The 21,262-nt window shown below is 41.8% G+C and overlaps 1 protein-coding gene across 1 annotated transcript in view; it reads right to left on the bottom strand.

Moving 5' to 3' along the window:
• Nucleotides 1–1,583: 1,583 nt before the first annotated feature.
• Nucleotides 1,584–21,262, bottom strand: part of LOC124000705 (chondroitin sulfate N-acetylgalactosaminyltransferase 1-like) — a 70,394-nt gene continuing 50,715 nt past the window's right edge. Inside the window, exons 5-8 of the mRNA XM_046307277.1 lie at nt 9,416–9,594; nt 9,156–9,250; nt 8,944–9,025; nt 1,584–4,411 (exon numbers count right to left, since the gene is read on the bottom strand). Coding sequence (XP_046163233.1) covers nt 4,116–4,411; nt 8,944–9,025; nt 9,156–9,250; nt 9,416–9,594 — 652 coding nt within the window. The 3' untranslated portion in view covers nt 1,584–4,115. The remainder of the gene's footprint in view (nt 4,412–8,943; nt 9,026–9,155; nt 9,251–9,415; nt 9,595–21,262) is intronic.

Here is a 21,262-nt window from a genome sequence, read left to right as displayed (position 1 = left end):
CATACAATTGGCAATAGTAGTAACCAACTATGAAGAACAATATACAAATGTCACACAACTCACTTTGGGCACGCAGACCATCCCACAAGTCCAGAGATATGATTGAGTCCAGTTGTTGGTGCGGACAGAGACAGATGTTGCTCTCTGCCACTGCTTGAGGGAGACTACAAGTATTGTGTGACCTGCAGAGTCAAGAGGATGGGCAGATGTCTGGCCCCCTAGTAATAACCTCCCTAGAAACCTATCAGGGCACAGGTCACACAGGTCAGAGAAAGTTTGAGAGGCAGGTTTATGGTACTCCCTAAACTCTCAGGCTCAGGTTGTGAGGTAGTGGAGTGTGCAGCTTTGGGTTGTGAGGTGCTAATAACAGTCACCATCAGGGAATTCGTAATAATAACTCATATTTCTATGTGAATTTGGTAGGATCGCCCAAAAAGTTACTTATTGCAGCTTTAGGGCCTATTTTTCTCCACTTCCTGTCTGACTGACGTGCCCAAAGTAAACTGCCTGTTACTCAGGCACAGAAGCCAGGATATGCATATAATTGGTACCATTGGATAGAAAACACTTTGAAGTTTGTAGAACTTCCTATGGCTTCCACTAGATGTCAACAGTCTTTGTTATAGGTTTCAGGCTTGTTTCTTCCCAAACAAGGAATAATTTTGAGTTTTGGTACTGGGAGTCAGAGTTGAAAGTTGGTGAGTCCATGCCGAAGAGGACACGCACCTGCTAATTTTACTTTCATATTGAACATACTTCTTTCCGTGCAAAATATGATAGTTTAATTACTTTTTAGGGTACCTGAGGATTACATAGAATCATATTTTTACTTGTTTTAAACTTTTAACGATAGCTTTTGGATTCCTTTCTCTGCACGTTGAACGAGTGGGTTACTCAAATCGATGGCGCCTACTAAACGGACTTTTTGGGATATAAAGAAGGATTTTATCTAACAAAACAACCATGCATGTTGTAGCTGGGACCCTTTGGATCTCAAATCAGAGGAAGATTTTCAAAATGTAAGTGAATATTTAATCACTATTTGTGATTTTATGAAGCCTGATAGTGGGTTGAACAGGCAAAATATTTTATGTGGGGCGCCATCCTCATACAATCGCATGGCATGCTTTCGCTGTAAAGCTTTTTGTAAATCGGACAATGCAGTTAGATTAACAAGAATTTACGCTTTGAATCGGCATAAGATACTTGAATGTACCTAGATGTTTAATGTTTATGATTATTAATTTGAATTGCGTGCCCTCCAACTTCACCTCAAGTTGTTGACAGGTGTCCCACTGGCCTAGCCCTAAGAAGTTCCAAAAGGTTCTATGTACGTAGAACCCCAAATAACCATTTTTTCCTAAGAGTACAGTCTAGAACAGATTAGAATAAAGTAGATTCCAGACTACTGCAGTTTTTGCAAGAGTCAAATAACATCTGGAAAGAAGCATCACACCAGAAAATAACTTATTTTCTTCATTTTATACAATTACAATGGTCTCAAAATGAATAAAAGTGCATTTCAACTGAAGACAACTTTAAACAGAATAAAAGGTATGCATTGAGAATCAATCAAGAACATAATCAGGAAAGTTATATTTATTATTAACAGAAAGAAGTATCCTTTCATGAAACAATAAAACAAATGTAAAAAATAAAAATTCATTAAAAAGTGTGTCTTCTTTACTCTGTTTACAGGCTTTGGTGATCCAACACAAATGTAGGTTAATATAAATTATTCCATGTGAAACAGTCCACTACTGTCATGGGATTGAAATACTCATGAGGAATGTAATCAAACACCTCAATATACAGTTAACACAAAATGTTGAGAGCTGACATTTAAGACAAATAAGTGAAATGGCATAAAGTCTTTGTCACTCGCTGTGAATGTCAAGCCTGTGAAAATGTGTTCATCTATAATACTGCGCTTAGCCATCAAGAAGTTACATCTCTAAGAAAAACTCTCAGTAGAAATCCACCTGGATAACGTAAAAGCCATGTGTCACTTTAAAATATCAGAGGCACTTTGCCACTAAATTTAAATTTCTAACCATTTCAGATTGTCTTAATTTACACTTTCATACTGGCACTTTCCCCTGGCCTATATTGCTCTGTGGATGGACTGCCTATACTGGCCCATACCTAGCTTATACTGCTCTATAGACATGGAGGCATTCTACTACCTCAACTTCCTTTGGGTCATTTAGACTTGTGTCAAGCCATCGTCATTTAAGCTTCTAAGGAAGAGTAGGCATATTATCAATACAGATAACAACATTGTTAAATAATATTTACAAATTTTTGGACAAGGCATTTAAATTTTTTCTAACAATAAAACTTCTGATCGAGGGTGAAGACCGTTCTACCATTTTTAACACTGTGTTTATAACTTAATTATGGAATCAAAGTGTATGCTATCTATTATAATATATTATTTGCCCAGTTATACCATACACAAAACAATTAGACTATTGTAGATAGTCTTTGTTTTATTTCTTAATATAATTTAATGTTAAGGACTCTTGGAAGATTAGTCCAAATGGGGACTAAAAGAGATCCTAATAAAATCAACAACATTGAGAAATATGTTGGACACTGTATCCATATTTTCTCTCAGGACCATAACATGTTCCCTATCCCTCTCTCACGTGACTAGGGGGTGATCTAGTATACCCATTTCTATGTTGTGTTCTAGTTTCTTTTTCTGTGTTGGTGTTTTGAATGATTCCCAATTAGAGGCAGCTGGTAATTGTTGTCTCTAATTGGGGATCATATTTAAGTAGTTATTTTTCCCACCTGTGTTTGTGGGATCTTGTTTATGTGAAGTTGCCTGTGAGCACGCCATTGTCTTCACGTTTCGTTCATTCTTCATTGTTTTTCAGTTAATAAACATGTGGAAACCATATCATGCTGCACCTTGGTCCGATAATTCTTACGACAAACGTGACGCCCTCATAGCTTCCTGCTCAAACAGCACACCATAATACCGCCCAAAAAATTCTCAATATTTCTTTTGACCCTTCAAACTACACTCTTTTGTTTCTTGATGATAAAAAAGCACATAAAAGCACTTGTAGGATTAGTTAAACTTGTGAAAAAGCAGTACACTGTAGATGTAGGATCTTAATTTGATCTGTGTTGTCACAGGACAATAATCCTGCAGCAGTCCACAATGTTGCTTGATCGTTGGTTTTGCTATCAACTGGAAAAAGTATGCTACATGAAAAATGCAATAATGTTAATATAACCGTGTATTAACCTCGTTTATACCTGGTTCTAACTTGCGTAATTTGTCCTGATTTTGTCCACATTCTGATTGTGCACAAAGGACCCATGTTAGCACCAGGTGTAAACAGGCTAGAGTTGGGGTTTTCTGTGAATTTATGTAAATCACAAAGCTCATATGCATTTGCTGCAGTGAAGGAAAATGATCATCAACAAAGGAGTGATCAAATTAGGTTAGTACATCTGTATATTGATTCTGTGGAGCTTGAGAAATAATGAATATCTAATAGCTTCCATGTACCTCCATTGTTGCCATTGTCTCTCTACATAACCCTCGGTAATGCCTGTTTTAATGTATTGATTGATCATCAGTTCTGAGGAGAGTCACGTAACCAGCTGACATGACTTCAGATTAAGAGTATCCTCATTCCATTCACAGTCATGCTGTTCTCTTCCATTCCACAAGGTGTCTCTAATAGGCTACAGGAAAATCTAGTTCTACTCTTTATCTAGCCTTCAAGAAAGACCAGCAGATGCCACATCATGATTCTCAAAACCAGCTGTCAGTCAGTCAACACGAGGCACGTGATTTTAAACAAAATACAGCAGAGCAGTCAAGTCTTTCTGCTGCTCCTTTTGACTCTCACTGTTGTTTTTACAGTGCTCTCACTTCTTCAAGATACGACAGATGCCTTAGCTGTGTTTTATATATCCATTTTGCCATCGGAAGATAAAATGGAGTGTTTTTCCTCTGTAGTGAGTCAGTATTGTTGTCATCAGTTCACAACAATAGATCTCTGTTCTGTTGTTGTTTCCCCCTCACTGTCTCTGACTGCCATACTGTCATGCCCCCCTCCTTTAGTCTAGAGTCCTGTGTGACTCCCTCATCATGTCTTCTTGGCAGGGTTTAGCCTCTGGGGTTTCTGCTTGTGCAGGTGTGCCTCGATCTCGTGTCGGAAGAAGAGCATGCCCAGCTGACCGTGCGAGGCCTCGTTCATGGCCTTGGACTGCATGCACATCCTGTACTGTTCCGGGGGCAGCTCGTCCGCGCAGCGCTTCTCGTGCCACAGGTGGAAGAGGCCCCTAGACGGGGACCGCACCACCAGCAGGTTGCTGTGAAGGTATTTCCTGTAAAGGTGCACGTCCTCGCCGCCCCAGCCTTTGATGTCCACGTCGAAACCACCTGGAGGAGGGACAACATGAACTCATCAACTCACTGCACATATATAACAGAGGAGGGAGATCAGGGGTGCGTTCAGTAGGACGTTGTGGAGCGTTCATATAGAAAAATGTTATGTGGAAATACAATTAAGCCTCTCTTAAATGCAGAATGTAGTAAAATAAATCATGCCGGCTCTTTTCATTACATTTCTATTTGCAACATTGCACAACATGTTCCCACTGAATTATGCCCCTGATTGATTGATCAGGTCAAACAGGGGTCAGAGGTCAAATCCTGATGACAGGGTTCTGTTTTTGTCATGATGACAGCTTGTTAAATTAATATGTTAATGCAAACACATCCGGTTTGTTGGGATCTGTTCTACATTCATAATGTCTGGGGTCTGTTGCTATTTCACTGTAAGGTCTACTACACCTGTTTTATTCGGCGCACGTGACAAATAAACTTTGATTAGATTTATGACCGCAGAGGAGTGATGAGCTATTGGGATAGAACCTCAGAACATGTCCTAACTCAGAGGAAGAGGTAAAGCGGGAGGCTCTGTCCATGTGAGAAAATAGCAATAAGCAGACCAAGTGAGGATTTTCTGTATGGAGTTCTATGAGAGGTTCAGATTTGGTCAACAACTTTTTTTATTTCTAATTTGCTAACTGAGGCTTATTTGATCGAGTAGAAGTTAGGAAATGTTTAGATTGTTACGAATGTACTGATATAAGTGGATGCACGTGGCATCTCGGCAACTTTGAGAAAAACAATTTTATCTCGGAATTGTGTCTGTTGTTCAAATGTTCCCATCTGATCTCACCTCCTCCCGCCTGCCTTTCCACGTTTGTGACAACGACTCCCATTGTTAGGGCGGAGACGAGACCATTTTGTCATTATAGGGTATCTCTGCCTCCTAACACGACTTTCAGAGGAATTAAGATGCTGACGTAAGTTCTTTCAAACTATCTGGACTACATTCTCCTCATGCCCTAGGTGACACAGGTAATCATGTTTTGTTTATTTATGCAGGAGTGTGTTTTTCTTCCTTTTTCTCTTACTGCAGACTGCTCAGTGCTCAACCATAGACAGAAACTGCTTATCCAATAGAAATCCCCGATCACACTTTTTGTCATGTATTGTATTGTCATGTCTTGTCCCTGTGCTTTCTCTTCTCTTCGTTTCCCCCTGCTGGTCTTATTAGGTTTCTTTCTCTCTCTCTATTCCTCTCTCTCTCTCTCTATCGTTCCGTTCCTGCTCCCAGCTGTTCCTCATTCTCCTAACGACCTCGTTTACTCTTTCACAACTGTCCCCTATTTTGCCCTCTAATTAAGTCTCTATTTCTCTCTCTGTTTCTGCTTCTGTCCTTGTCGGATTCTTGTTTGCCGTTTGCTGTATCCTTGTTCTGTTGTATTCTGCCTCGTCTTCAGATACTGCGTGTGAGCAGGTGTCTCTATCCTCTACGGCCCGCGCCTACCCGAAGGGACCTGCAGTCTGTTGCCGCAAGCCCTGCAACTCTCCCCAACTAAGAGGATTTATGTTTTCCCTGTTTGGACATTTCCTGTTAAGGATTGAGGATTATGTTTTCTCTGTTTGGACTTTAATAAACTCAGTTTCTGTTAAGTCGCTTTTGGGTCCTCACTCACCTGCATAACACTTTTAGGCAATGTCATGGTGACATTAGCTAGCTAAGCTCATGCGCAGAAACAAGTCGTCGGGTCTAATGGTCGTGTAGCGCCAAATTACGTATGTGCAGACTAAAATCAAATGCGCTCCATCGATATAAAATAGTTTTGATAAATTAAAATGTGTCAGTTTGTCATTTTCACTTGGATTTAGTGATGAAGTGTGACAAATAAAATTTTATTTGATTTGAAAGTTTCAGACACTAAAGACATCAAATCTAGTTTATGTAATCAGAAAAATAAAATGGACAGAAAATAAACAACTAAAGCCTGGCGTACACTATTTTTGATCTGATTTAGCTGTCCCAGACAAGTTTCTGAGATCAGAGACAAAATTCCCATGTCATTGCCTACTCTGGATGTGCTGCTGTTACCAACGCTCGTTTAATGTGAGCGGGTCTGAAACGCTCAACAATCTGAGGACTACTGATCCCGTCTTTGAGCCTTCCTAGACATCCTGATATTTTGAAATAGGTTTGATTTTATCGGCAAAATCTGCAATGCTCTTGTAAATGTGAGATGTGCAACGACAAGTTTTGAGAACGATTATCAGCGATTGTTTGTCTGCTGGGCCCTAAAAATGTCCTCTCTATTTGAACTCATTCTGTCTCTTCTCTTCATCTCACTGGGAGAAGCAAATTGTCTATATTCCTCCCTTCATCCCCTCTCTCTCTCTCTCTCTCTCTCTCTCTCTCTCTCTCTCTCTCTCTCTCTCTCTCTCTCTCTCTCTCTCTCTCTCTCTCTTCCCCTTTGGGTGAAAATCTCAACACATGGATCAATTATTTATTAATTACTATTCACATCTAATCTGAAATCACTCAGCCAAAGAGTTGCAAGGACTATTAAAAGTACCTATATTATAGGTAGTTTTATATCATGAGGTGGACAGTGATACAATGTATCTCTCTCCAGAGAGCCTAAGGTCAGACAGATGCTGTACCTCTGTCTCCCGCCACAGTAATATCAATGATTTATGTTGGGAATAAGGACTGTCTCTGGACAGTATCTGCGTCCCAAATTACACACTATTACTTATATAGTGCATTACTTCTCCCTATGGGCCCTGGTAAAAAAAAGAAGAGTGCACTATAAAGGGAATAGGGTGCCATTTGGGACAGCCAGACACGGATACAGAGAAGGTCATTATTCCCACCATAGTTTATAGCCTCTGATTTCATCTAATGGCCTCAACTGAGGTGGAAAATCATGTTGAGGCATAACCTGTCCTGAGAGCCAATATACCTGAATCCATAATGATATTGCTGGTGGTTTGGATATGAATGGAAATACAGTGCATTCGGAAAGTATTCAGAGCCCTTCCCTTTTTCCCCACCTTGTTACGTTACAGCCTTGTTCTAAAATGGATTCAATAAAACATTTTCCTCATCAATCTACATACAACACCCCATAATGACAAAGTGAAAACAGGTTGAATACTTTTTGCTCATTTATAAAAAATAAAAACAGAAATACCTTATTTATGGAAGTATTCAGACCCTTTGCTATGAGACTCTTTTCCATTGATCTTCCCTGAAATGTTTTTACAACTTGATTGGAGTCCACTTGTGGTAAATTCAATTGATTGGACATGATTTGGAAATGCACACACCTGTCTATATACAGTCTCACAGTTGACATTGCATGTCAGAGCAAAAACAAAGCCATGAGGTCGAAGGAATTGTCCGTAGAGCTCCGATACAGGATTGTGTTGAGGCACAGATTTGGAGAAGAGTACCCAAAAATGTATGCAGCATTGAAGGTCCCCAACAAGACAGTGGCCTCCATCATTCTGAAATGAAAGAAGTTTGGAACCACCAAGACACTTCCTAGAGCTGGCCGCCCGGCCGAACTGAGCAAACGGGGGAGATGGGCCTTGGTCAGGGAGATGACCAAGAACCCGATGGTCACTTTGACAGAGCTCCAAAGTTCCTCTGTGGAGATGGGAGAACCTTCCAGAAGGACAACCATCTCTGCAGCACTACACCAATCAGGCCTTTATGGTAGAGTGGCCAGACGGAAGCCACTCCTCAGTAAAAGGTACTTGGAGTTTGCCAAAAGGCACCTAAAGACTCTCAGACTATAAGAATCTTTAGCCTGATTGCCAAGCGTGTCTGGAGGAAACCTGGCACCACCCCTACGGTGAAGCATGATGGTGGCAGCATCATGCTCTGGGGATGTTTTTCAGAGGCAGGAACTGGGAGACTAGTCAGGATCGAGGGAAAGATGAATGAAGCAAAGTACAGAGAGACCCTTGATGAAAACCTGCTCCAGAGTGTCCAAGACCTCAGACTGGGGCGAAGGTTCACCCTCCAACAGGACAATGACCCTAAGCACACATCCAAGACAACGCAGGAGTGGCTTCGGGACAAGTCTGAATGTCCTTGAGTGGCCCAGCCAGAGCACGGACTTGAACCTGATCGAGCATATCTGGAGAGACCTGATAATAGCTGTGCAGCAATGCTCCCTGACAAGCTTGAGAGGATCTGCAGAGAAGAATGCGAGAAACTCCCCAAATATAGGTGTGCCAAGCTTGTAACATCATACCCAAGAAGACTCAAGGCTGTATCGCTACCAAAGGTGCTCAACAAAGTACTGAGTAAAGGGTCTGAAAACGTATGTAAATGTGATATTTCATTACAAAAAAAATAATTCTTCTAAAAACCTGTTTTTATTTGTCATTATGGGGTATTGTGTGTACATTGATGAGGGAGAAAAACAATTTAATCCATTTTAGAATAAGGCTGTAACGTAACAACATAATCTGAATACTTTCCAAATGTACTGTATATGTTTCTCTTAGCACAATTTGCATTACCATTAATATGAAGGTATAATTGACCAGCGATGAGTTAACATGGTCTTTACCTATGTTGATGAAATCTGATCGGTATTGGCATGTCATTCCGAAGCCAAAGTCTCTCCAGAATCCTGTATCCTTTTTAATGACCTATTAAACCAGAGTAATACAGAACAGGCAAATGCAATGTGAGAAAACATGCTGTTGTACCATGTATGTGGTATCTCTTAACCTTTATGAAGACTCATTTAGAGGACATCAGTGAAAACAGCTTTCTTACCAGTTGCTGCTCCACTGGAGGGATGTAGTCGTGGTTACCGTAAATCAGGGTTGGGTTGTACTGGCTGAACAGAACAGGATAGAACACCTTTTTACCTACGGAAGAAAGGTATGCAAATGTTATCAAACAAATCAAAAGATTCCTAATGTATTTATTACCCATGTTAAATAAAGTTGAAGTTGAACATGTTGTTAGAGCCTCCCACTCTGAACACAGCACGGATGTGGGTTTGTTCAGTCAAGTGTAGTAACCTCACTCACCAGGTTGAGTGTTGAGTCGGCAGGTGTTGAGGAAGTCAGCGGTGAAGTAGATGTCGACATCACAGAAGAAAAGGAGAACGTTCCCTCCTTTCCACGCCCTGGCACCCACATCCAGGCCACGCCCCCGGGAGAACTCCTCATTCAGCTGGAGCAGAGTGAAGTTCTTAAAGTTGATCTCCCTGTGAGGTGGGAAAGGGAGAGATTTTATTAGATTTGTGGACAATTGAAAAAAAAAATGTCAGCTACACGTGAATACACTGTATTTAAAATCATCAAGAATAACACAATAACGTTTAAAGATCCAATTCAGATGTTTTTATTTCAACGTCAAATCGTTTCTGGGTAATAATTAAGTACCATACTGTGATTGTTTTCAATTAAAATAGTCAAAAATAAAATGAAAATAGCTTCTTAGTAAAAATATACTATTCTCAAGCAAGAATTGTGCTAGGACTGTCTGGGAGTGTTCTGAGTGGGGAAACTGAAAACTAGCTGTTATTGGCAGAGAGGTTTGGAACAGACACCCTCTGGAAAAATGTAACTGTCTTTGTTATTGGTCTATTATCTCATTTATCGCCTAATTCGTTAATATGGCTTAGATCCTGCTAACGGGATCGATATGACAACAGCCAGTGAAAGTGCAAGGCGCCAAATTCAAAACAACAGAAATCTCATAATTAAAATTCCTCAAACATAGAAGTATTTTATACCATTTTAAAGATAAACTTGCTGTTAATCCCACCACAGTTTCCGATTTCAAAAAGGTTTTACGACGAAAGCACACCAAATGATTATGTTAGGTCTGCACCTAGTCACAGAAAAACACAGCCATTTTTCCAGCATAAGAGAGGAGTCACAAAAACCAGAAATAGAGATAAAATGAATCACTAAGCTTTGATCACAATACATGTATGTTTTGTTCGATAAAGTTCATATTTATATCCCAAAATCTCAGTTTACTTTGGCGCGTTATGTTCCATAATGTTTTGCTTCCAAAAAATCCGGTGATTTTGCAGAGAGCCACATCAATTTACAGAAATACTCATTATAAACATTGATAAAAGATACAACTGTTATGCATGGAACTTTAGATAAACTTCTCCTACAACCGCTGTGTCAGATTTCAAAAAAGCTTTACAGAAAGAGTACACCATGCAATAATCTCAGTACAGTGCTCAGACAACAAAACAAGCCATACAGATACCCGCCATGTTGTGGAGTCAACAAAGTCAGAAATAGCATTGTAAATATTCACTTACCTTTGATGATCTTCATCAGAATGCACTCCCAGGACCCAGTTCCACAATAAATGTTGGATTTGTTTTGATAAAGTCCATCATTTATGTCCAAATACCTTTTTTTTGTTTGCACGTTTAGTACACAATACAAACTCACGAAGCGTGGGCAAGTCGAGGTGAAAAAGTAATATTACAGTTCATAGAAACATGTCAAACAATGTATAGAATCAATCTTTAGGATGTTTTTATCGTAAATCTTCAATAATGTTCCAACCGGAGAATTCCTTTGTCTTTAGAAATGCAATGGAACGCAAGCTAACTCTCACGTCAGCTCATGCCACTCTGGCAGAGACTCATTCAGCTCCCATTCCCCCCTCCTTCACAGTAGAAGCATCAAACAAGGTTCTAAAGACTTGACATCTAGTGGAAGCCTTGGGAAGTGCAATACGACCCCATGGACACTGTATATTCGATAGGCAATGACTTGAAAAACTACAAACCTCAAATTTCCCACTTCCTGGTTGGATTCTTTCTCAGGTTTTTGCCTGCCATATGAGTTCTGTTATACTCACAGACATCATTCAAACAGTTTTAGAAACTTCAGAGTGTTGTCTATCCAAATCTACTAATAATATGCATATATTGGCAACTGGGCCTGAGTAGCAGGCAGTTTACTCTGGGCACCTTATTCATCCAAGATATTCAATACAGCCCCTGGCCATAATAAGTTTTTAATAGACCAATAATAAAGACAGTTAATGTTTTCCAGAGGGTGTCTGTGTTCCAAACCTCTCTGCCAATAACAGCACACATTTTTGACTGTGTTGGACCTTTAAAAACGTATTGCTGCTGTGGTCCTCTGAGGAGAGGAGGGAGAGAAAGAGAGAAGAAAGGAGAGGGAGAGGACAAGAGAGGAGAAAAAAGAAACCCAACCCAATGGATACCAGAAAGAGGGAAACCGCATGGCTCCTCAAGAAATTGCTCAAAAAGTGAATTAGCTTAATTGGTTCAAAGTTAACTTAGTAGAGTGAATGGGACAGTCTTAATTGATCAGTGTCTAATGGGTGTTATGAGAGCAGAAAGGGCAGAGGACCCAGCTGAGCCCGGATACAGGCACTACATATTATACACACAGCTCTGTCTTTGTACTGTACCATTAACTACAGCACACACACACACACACACACACACACACACACACACACACACACACACACACACACACACACACACACACACACACACACACACACACACACACACACACACACACACACACACACACACACACACACACACACACACACACACACACACACACACACACACACACACACACAGACTATCCAGCATATTGTAGTGAACGTAATTTCCCCTCTGACAGCAGCAGGACTGATAAGATCAGGCTGTAAAGTGGCTACATGATGGTTGTGTCCCAAATGGATCCCTATTCTCTACATTCCTACACTACTTTGACTAGGGCACTTACTTAGGGCTCTTGTCAAAAGTAGTGCAATATATAGGGAATAGTGTGAATTGTGAATTGTATGATGAGAAGTAAGGTTTGTTAATATATATGCTGCTCACTGTCAATGTGGCAAATGTGTTTTAACATCTCAGCCTCTTTTAGGCATCATCCTCCACCCACGGTAAACATCCACTGACTGCTGTTCCTGTATTAGTGAGGGATTACTGCCCTGCTGGATAGTGTCAGCGACTGAATGGCACCTTGGGGGATCAACTCAAACACAAGCCTGCTAACTGTACAAGACCAACAGAGAGAGATGGAGAGAGACGCATGGAGAGACTGAGGTCTGCCACACACGCACACGCACACACCCACTGCAGGATCCAGCAGGATAAATTATACATTAAATCATAACCTTGGGCCTTGTACTAGGGGGAATTAGCTAGAATCTCCAAAAAACATAGCAATTAATCGTTTGAGATGTGAACACTATAAAATTGCTAATGCATTATTAACAAACTCTCTCAAATGAACATAATCACAGATTTATGCCCATAATAGATCATAACATAAACTTTTTCCAGTTAAAAGGAGAACATCGTTAGTCATCTGTGACATAGTTGAACCAAGTCTGGAACCAACAGGACCCTAAACAGCTTCTAGCCTCAAGACTGCTGTAAGGGTGCGCGACAACTGCTACATACTTAACCAATAGCTATATGGACTATATGCATTGCACCTTTTTGCTATAACTGTTTTGACACATACGCTGCTGCTGTTACTGTTTATTATCTATCCCGTTGCCTTATCACTTTGTCCCTACCTACACTGTATAAGTATTCCAGGTGACTACGTCATGAAGCTGGTTGAGAGAATGCCAAGAGTGTGCAAAGCTGTCACCAAGGCAAATGGTGGCTACTTTGAAGAATCTCAAATATAAAATATATTTGGATTTATTTAGCACTTTTTTGGTTACTACATGATTCCATTTGTGTTATTTCATAGTTTTGATGTCTCCACTATTATTCTACAATGTAGAAAATAGTCTAAATAAAGAAAAACCCTTGAATGAGTAGGTGTGTCCAAACTTTTGACTGGTACTGTATATCAATATAAGGATATGGCTAGTGTGACATTGGCTGTCATTCACACTCTACAGGTTGTAGGCTCTTCCCAGTGCTGAACAGTCCTACCATCTCCCTAGCAGCAGCTGAACCAGATGGAAGGGCTTCCTGTTGCCTCTCTGGGGACTCTGGCTCTGGAAACGATGAGCTGGGTGTTTCATTTCAGATCAATCTGTACGGAGCCTTATTTATATCTGCTGTCGGAAAGAAAATGTTGATTTAGGACCCGTACTTGTACTTAATCCTGTTTAGACACAGATACACCCACGAATTGGTTGGTGTAGCCAAAGCATTAACGCTTACCAAGAAATACAGACTGGCTGACAAATACAGACAGACAGAAACACAGACACACACAAACGCAAAAGCAAACACACCACACACACACGCCTACCATTCACTCGTACTAAAATGTATCAGAAAAGAGCCGAATGTCCTTGTAAGGGCTGCCACCAGAATTCTCAGCCTGTGGTTTTTCCAAGGTGCACAAAATCTTGGGACACGAAAACATTGTTCACCAAGACCCATGGGAGTTGTTTTGAATCGGATAAATACCTTTCAAACCACTAATTCCCACAAAAATAAGCACACACAATGTATGTGGGCCAGCAATCCTGTGGGATTCGGAGTAGTTAAAAGTAGGCAATCAGGATTTTATTTCAATCACATTAAGAGTGAGTAGGAGTGTCCTGAAACGGTCATGAAAGAACTTCCTTGGACTCTATGTAAACTGGAAACCACATATCCTGAGGCTGCATTTATTGTAGCTGGGGATTTTGACAAAGCTAATCTGAAAACAAGGCTCCCTAAATTTTATCAGCATATCGAATGTGCGACCCGGGCTGGCAAAACCCTGGATCAGTGCTACTCAAACTTCCGCGACGCATACAAAGCCCCCCCTCGCCCTCCTTTTGGAAATTCTGACCACGACTCTATTTTGTTGCTCCCAGCCTATAGACAGAACCTAAAACAGGAAACACCCGTGCTCAGGTCTGTTCAACGCTGGTCCGACCAATCTGATTCCACTCTTCAAGATTGCCTAGATCACGTGGACTGGGATATGTTCCGGACCGCCTCAGACAACAACATTGATGTATACACTGATTCAGTGAGCGAGTTCATTAGCAAGTGCATCAGTGATGTTGTACCCACGGTGACTATTAAAACCTTCCCCAACCAGAAATTGTGGATTGATGGTAGCATTCGCGCAAAACTGAAAGTGCAAACCACTGCTTTTAATCATGGCAAGGCGACCGGAAACATGACCGAATGCAAATAGTGTAGCTATTCCCTCCGCAAGGCAATCAAACAAGCAAGCTAAGCTTAAATATAGAGACAAAGTAGAGTCACAATTCAACGGCTCAGACATGAGAGGTATGTAGCAGGGTCTACAGTCAATCACGGATTACAAAAAGAAAACCAGCCCCGTCGTGGACACCGATGTCTTGCTCGCTTTGAGGATAGTACAGTGCCACTGACATGGCCCACTACATAAACCTGCGGGCTTCCCTTCACCACAGCCGACATGAGTAAAACATTTAAACATATTAACCCTCGCAAGGCTCCTGGCCCAGACAACATCCCTAGCCGCATCCTCAGAGCATGCGCAGACCAGCTGGCTGTGTGTTTATGGACATATTCAATCAATCTCTATCCAAGTCTGCTGTTCCCACATGCTTCAAGAGGGCAGCCATTGTTCCTGTTCCCAAGAAAGCTAAGGTAACTGAGTTAAACGACTATCGCCCCGCAGCACTCACTTCCGTCATCATGAAGCTTTGAGAGACTAGTCAAGGATCATATCACCTCCACCCTACCTGACACCCTAGACCAACTCCAATTTGCTTATCGCCCCAATAGGTCCACAGGCGACACAATCGCAATCACACTGCACACTGCCCTAACCCATCTGGACAAGAGGAATACCTATGTAAGAATGCTGTTCATCGATTACAGCTCAGCATTCTATCATTAAGCTTGAGGCCCGGGGTCTCGACCCCCGCCCTGTGCAACTGGGTTCTGGACTTTCTGACCGGCCACCCCCAGGTGGTGAGGGTAGGAAACAACATCTCCACCCCACTGATCCTCAACACTGGGGATCCACAAGGGTGCATTCTCAGCCCTCTCCTGTACTCCCTGTTCACCCATGACTGCGTGGCCATGCACGCCTCCAACTCAATCATCAAGTTTGCAGACGACACCACAGTGGTAGGCTTGATTACCAACAACGACGAGACGGCCTACAGAGAGGAGGTGAGGGCCCTCGGAGTGTGGTGTCAGGATAATAACCTCACACTCAACGTCAAGAAAACAAAGGAGATGATCGTGGACTTCAGGAAACAGCAGAGGGAGCACCCCCCTATCACATCGACGGGGCAGTAGTGGAGAAGGTAGAACATTTTAAGTTCCTCGGTGTACACATCACAGACAAACTGAAATGGTCCACCCACACAGACAGCATGGTGAAGAAGGGGCAACAGCGCCTCTTCAACCACAGGAGGCTGAAGAAATTTGGCTTGTCACCAAAAACACTCACAAACCTTTACAGATGCACAATGGAGAGCATCCTGTCGGGCTGTATCACCGCCTGGTACGGCAACTGTTCCGCCCACAACAGTAAGGCTCTCCAGAGGGTAGTGAGTTCTGCACAACGCATCACTTTGTGGGGCAAACTACCTGTCTTCCAGGATACCTACACCACCCGATGTCACAGGAAGGCCAAAAAGATAATCAAGGACAACAACCGCGTCTTGTTCACCCACTATCATCCATAAGGTGAGGTCTGTACAGGTGCATCAAAGCTGGGACCGAGAGACTGAAAAACAGCTTCTATCTCAAGGCCATCAGAATGCTAAACAGCCATCACTAACATTGAGTGGCTGCTGCCAACATACTGACTCAATCTCTAGCTACTTGAATAATTAAAAATTGGATGTAATAAATGTATCATTAGTCACTATAAACAATGCCACTTTATATAATGTTTACATACCCTATGTTACTCATCTCATCTGTATATATTGTACACTATAACATCTACTGCATCTTGTCTATGAAGCAAACTTTAGGCACATAAACCAGAACTATAGAGTTATGTTAGTGCAATAAGGGTAGATGTATTGGCAATGCCTTTAGGTTTAGCTTGTATGATCAGAAGAAGACATTTACATCTGTCTGTGCTTCTACACCTGCATTGCTTGCTTTTTGGGGTTTTAGGCTGGGTTTCTGTACAGCACTTTGAGATATCAGCTGATGTACGAAGGGCTATATGAATACATTTGATTTGATTTGTCTATGCCGTTCGGCCATCGCTCATCCATATATTTATATGTACATATTATTATTCATTCCTTTACACTTGTGTGTATAAGGTAGTTGTTGTGAAATTGTTAGATTACTTGTTAGATATTACTGCACGGTCGGAACTAGAAGCACAAGCATTTGCTACACTCGCTTTATCATCTGCTAACCATGTGTATGTGACCAATACAATTTGATTTGATTTGAGTGGGTTTAGTTCAGGATCCAGGCAGTGATCAAGAAGCCCCAAGACTCTGGTATTTCCTTTTGTGATCCTGTTTGCTTTAAAGGGCATGTCCATCTGGTGCAGGTCTGGGACAGCTCACCCTCTCTCTCTCTCTCTCTCTCTCTCTCTCTCTCTCTCTCTCTCTCTCTCTCTCTCTCTCTCTCTCTCTCTCTCTCTCTCTCTCTCTCTCTCTCTCTCTCTGTCTGTCTGTCTGTCTGTCTGTCTGTCTGTCTGTCTGTCTGTCTGTCTGTCTGTCTGTCTGTCTGTCTGTCTGTCTGTCTGTCTGTCTGTCTGTCTGTCTGTCTGTCTGTCTGTCTGTCTGTCTGTCTGTCTGTCTGTCTGTCTGTCTGTCTGTCTGTCTGTCTGTCTGTCTGTCTGTCTGTCTGTCTTAGTGACTGTTTATACCCTGACAAGTCTCACTTTCTGCATTAGTGACTGTTTATACACTGATGAGTCTCACTTTCTGCCTTAGTGACTGTTTATACCCTGACGAGTCTCACTTTCTGCCTTAGTGACTGTTTATACCCTGATGAGTCTCACTTACTGCATTACTCTGGACAGCTAGGACCTCTAGTGTTTTGGAGGACTCTAGACAGTTAGTACCTCTAGTGTTTTGGAGGACTCTAGACAGTTAGTACCTCTAGTGTTTTAGGGGACTCTGGAGTTAGGACCTCTAGTGGTTTAGGGACTCTGGAGTTAGTACCTCTAGTGGTTTAGGGGACTCTGGAGTTAGGACATCTAGTGTTTTAGGGGACTCTGGAGTTAGGACATCTAGTGTTTTAGGGGACTCTGGAGTTAGGACATCTAGTGTTTTAGGGGACTCTGGAGTTAGGACCTCTAGTGGTTTAGTGACTCTGGAGTTAGGACCTCTAGTGTTTTAGGGGACTCTGGAGTTAGGACATCTAGTGTTTTAGGGGACTCTGGAGTTAGGACCTCTAGTGGTTTAGTGACTCTGGAGTTAGGACCTCTAGTGTTTTAGGGGACTCTGGAGTTAGGACATCTAGTGTTTTAGAGGACTCTGGAGTTAGGACATCTAGTGTTTTAGGGGACTCTGGAGTTAGGACCTCTAGTGGTTTAGGGGACTCTGGAGTTAGGACATCTAGTGTTTTAGGGGACTCTGGAGTTAGGACCTCTAGTGGTTTAGGGACTCTGGAGTTAGGACCTCTAGTGTTTTAGAGGACTCTGGAGTTAGGACTTCTAGTGTTTTAATGTGGAAATATTGAAAGAACACAGGACACTTCGCGACAAAGTGATTTTCGTAGCAGGTTAGGCGAGCATTTTCACTAACCCTCACTCTTTTCCAAACCTTAACCTCAGTCTCCTAACCCGCTGCGTCAATTCTACTAACCTGCTGCGTAAGTTCTCCTAACCTGTTACGAAAAAGTAACTTCGGTATCGAAGTGGTGTGAAAAGAGTGCTTCCCAAAAGAATACACTCCGGCCGAAATGCCACACTTCGCTGTGGTGTAGGTTTTTTGACAGTAGGCAGTGCTCTGTCTGTCTCCCTGAGGAGCTGATCCATATGTGAAGATGTAGGGAAGGTGCATTAGTATTCATTGTGAGCTGGTAGCTGGTGGGCGGGTGTTTGTGCTCTGAGGGCATCTGCCGTTCACTGGCGTTTAGCTATCACCCTGAGCTCAAAATGGTCTCCTCTCCTCTCCTCTCCTCTCTCCTCTCCTTCATCGATACTAATTATTAATGTCTATCGATTTCCCCAGTCTTCAAACAGCTGTGTGCCTGGTTAAAGAGTGTTGGAGATAAGCATGTTGTTGTCTGGTACAGCTCACTAAGATACAAAATAAGGAGTTGAACTTTACTTCAACTTGTCCTGCCCATCACAGCATAAGGCAGGGTTCGTCAACTAGGTTTGACCTCGAGCCAATTTTTTTCTGAGCAAATATCCAGAACATAATTAGTATATAATATTAGCACAATTAATTGGCCTACATTATAAATTGAACATCATTTTTAATACATCTGATTAGTACATAATAAATTCAGTGCAATGACATAATCATTTTGATCTGATTACAATCATAATATCACCATGTCTGTATTCAGTTTTTATTTTTGTCTATTTTTCTGTGCGTTGATTGGTGGGGAAAACTAGGTCTACTTAGCCTACTGTAGTCTACGCTACTTTATCTAACGTCAACTTTCCTTCAGATCAATTAGCTTTATAGCAATAAAAATGTCGCTCTCACAAGGTATCAAAAGAAAGGTGGATAATGAAAATCGAAGTTTCAGTGAAGAATGTACAGAGAGAAATGTGTTCATCTTACCATATTTTCCCAATGCCAAGCCAGTGTGTCTTATTTACAATGACAATGTCGCTGTTTGCAAATAATTACAACTCAGACGTCCATCTCACATTCATCTCACCCGACATCCACAATATTGTGTTCGAGGGGAAATGCAACTTTTCCCATTGAGTATGTAACATATTGGCCTATATTTGGGGCGGCAGCGTAGCCTAGTGGTTAGTTAGAGCGTTGGACTAGTAACCGGAAGGTTGTGAGTTCAACCCCCCGAGCTGACAAGGTACAAATCTGTCGTTCTACCCCTGAACAGGCAGTTAACCCACTGTTCCCAGGCCGTCATTGAAAATAAGAATATGTTCTTAACTGACTTGCCTGGTTAAATAAAGGTAAAATTAAAAAATACATAATAATATGACTGTATTTAGTAAATACTTGTATAACAAGTTATCTATATTTTCAGCACCAGGTGCTGTTCACCTCCTATTGATTGCGCTGTGGTTTCAGCAGCACCACAAAATGTTCTGCTGCCTGCTTTATTAGTTGATTGTCTCCTGCATTCTCACTCCTTTTTAATTAAGTTAAAACATATCTTTTGCATTATTTAGGTAAGGTAACTTCCTTCTAGGGACATTGCATTTCGGAGTTTTTGCTTCTCATAATTCATTTGGGGGGCTTTGGGAGGTCAAATAATATTTCTGGCGGGCCATATCTGGGGGACCCTGGCATAAGGAGTTGAACTTTGATTCAACTTGTCCCGTCCCTATACTTTACTAGCTTGGATACAGTGCTTGTCCTATGAATGTGAACACATACATGTACAGTGCAAAAGGGGTAAAATGCGATTGGATATAGCATCAAATGATCCACATGCTGTCTGCTGTTGGCAAACAGATATTGACGCAGGCAGAGGCAGTCTATGTGGAGCTACAATGAGGGCAGGCAGGTTCAGGATTCAGGTCATCGACAATGGCAAAAGTCTACCCAACCCTCTCCCCAATTCTCCCCCGTAAATAATCCATAACCATTCAGACCAAATCAACAGAAAAAGGAAAAAGATTAGAGTTTGGATGTTGTGCTCTTTCTCTCTCTAACAGATCAGTGCTTGATTAAATGGGCTGATACTGGGTCAGATAAAGCGTTAAGTAACCATGGCGATTGAATACATTGACTCAGACTGAGCTGTTTATAAGGTAACATGAGGACAGACCAGGACAAATAGATATGTTTTGTGTCATGTGAGCTCAATCCTGAAATGTAGCAGACCTGGAATAAAATAAAAATACATTGAAAGGTTGATTGAGCATGCCTGGAATGCTGGACAAACGAACAAACGCAGCTAAATCAATACTATCAAATGCTATTCTTAACCTGGTCTGATGTAAAGTGAGCTCAACTCTGGGACGGATCAGGACTATTATGATAATCACTGGCAATGTAATTGTGGAACAAAAAGCTAGCAAGAACAAGGGACTGTTTAGAGAGCAGATGTCAAAACATGTCTTGCGAGGCATATGCTGTGTCTAAGGTATTTGCTGGGAACAAAGTGAACAAATTCTCCAAGGCCTAACACAGTTCCTTCCCAATGCTGCAGCTTCAACCCCATGTACAGTGAGACAGGTTATTAGAGGAGGTCACTGAATGTACAAGGATACTGTCTTGTATTTCTCTCTTTCTCGCTATTCAAACCATCACAGACAAACCGCCAAGGCCATTCCCAGAGACAACAGAGCTGTTGAGAATGAGGTGCCTTTGAGTGAAAGATGAGAGAGAACTAGAGAGAGAACTAGAGAGAGAGAGAGAGAACTAGAGAGAGAACTAGAGAGAGAACTAGAGAGAGAACTAGAGAGAGAACTAGAGAGAACTAGAGAGAGAAAGCGGTGGCATGACATCTGAATCCAGCTCAAAGCCCAGCATGAGGTCTGTCTGTCTCTCTGTCTGTCTGTGTCTGTCTGTGTCTGTCTGTGTCTCTGTCTGTCTGTGTCTGTCTGTCTCTCTGTCTGTCTGTGTCTGTCTGTGTCTGTCTGTCTCTCTGTCTGTCTGTGTCTGTCTGTCTCTCTGTCTGTCTGTGTCTGTCTGTCTCTCTGTCTGTCTGTGTCTGTCTGTGTCTGTCTGTGTCTGTCTGTCTGTCTGTCTGTCTGTCTGTCTGTCTGTCTGTGTCTGTCTGTCTCTCTGTCTGTCTGTGTCTGTCTGTGTCTGTCTGTCTGTCTCTCTGTCTGTCTGTGTCTGTCTGTGTC

This window comes from Oncorhynchus gorbuscha, linkage group LG16 (genome assembly GCF_021184085.1).
Source record: "Oncorhynchus gorbuscha isolate QuinsamMale2020 ecotype Even-year linkage group LG16, OgorEven_v1.0, whole genome shotgun sequence".
Taxonomy (NCBI): Eukaryota; Metazoa; Chordata; class Actinopteri; order Salmoniformes; family Salmonidae; genus Oncorhynchus; species Oncorhynchus gorbuscha.
The sequence above is the reverse complement of the archived record's forward strand: the minus strand, read 5'-3'. Positions and strand labels throughout refer to the sequence as shown.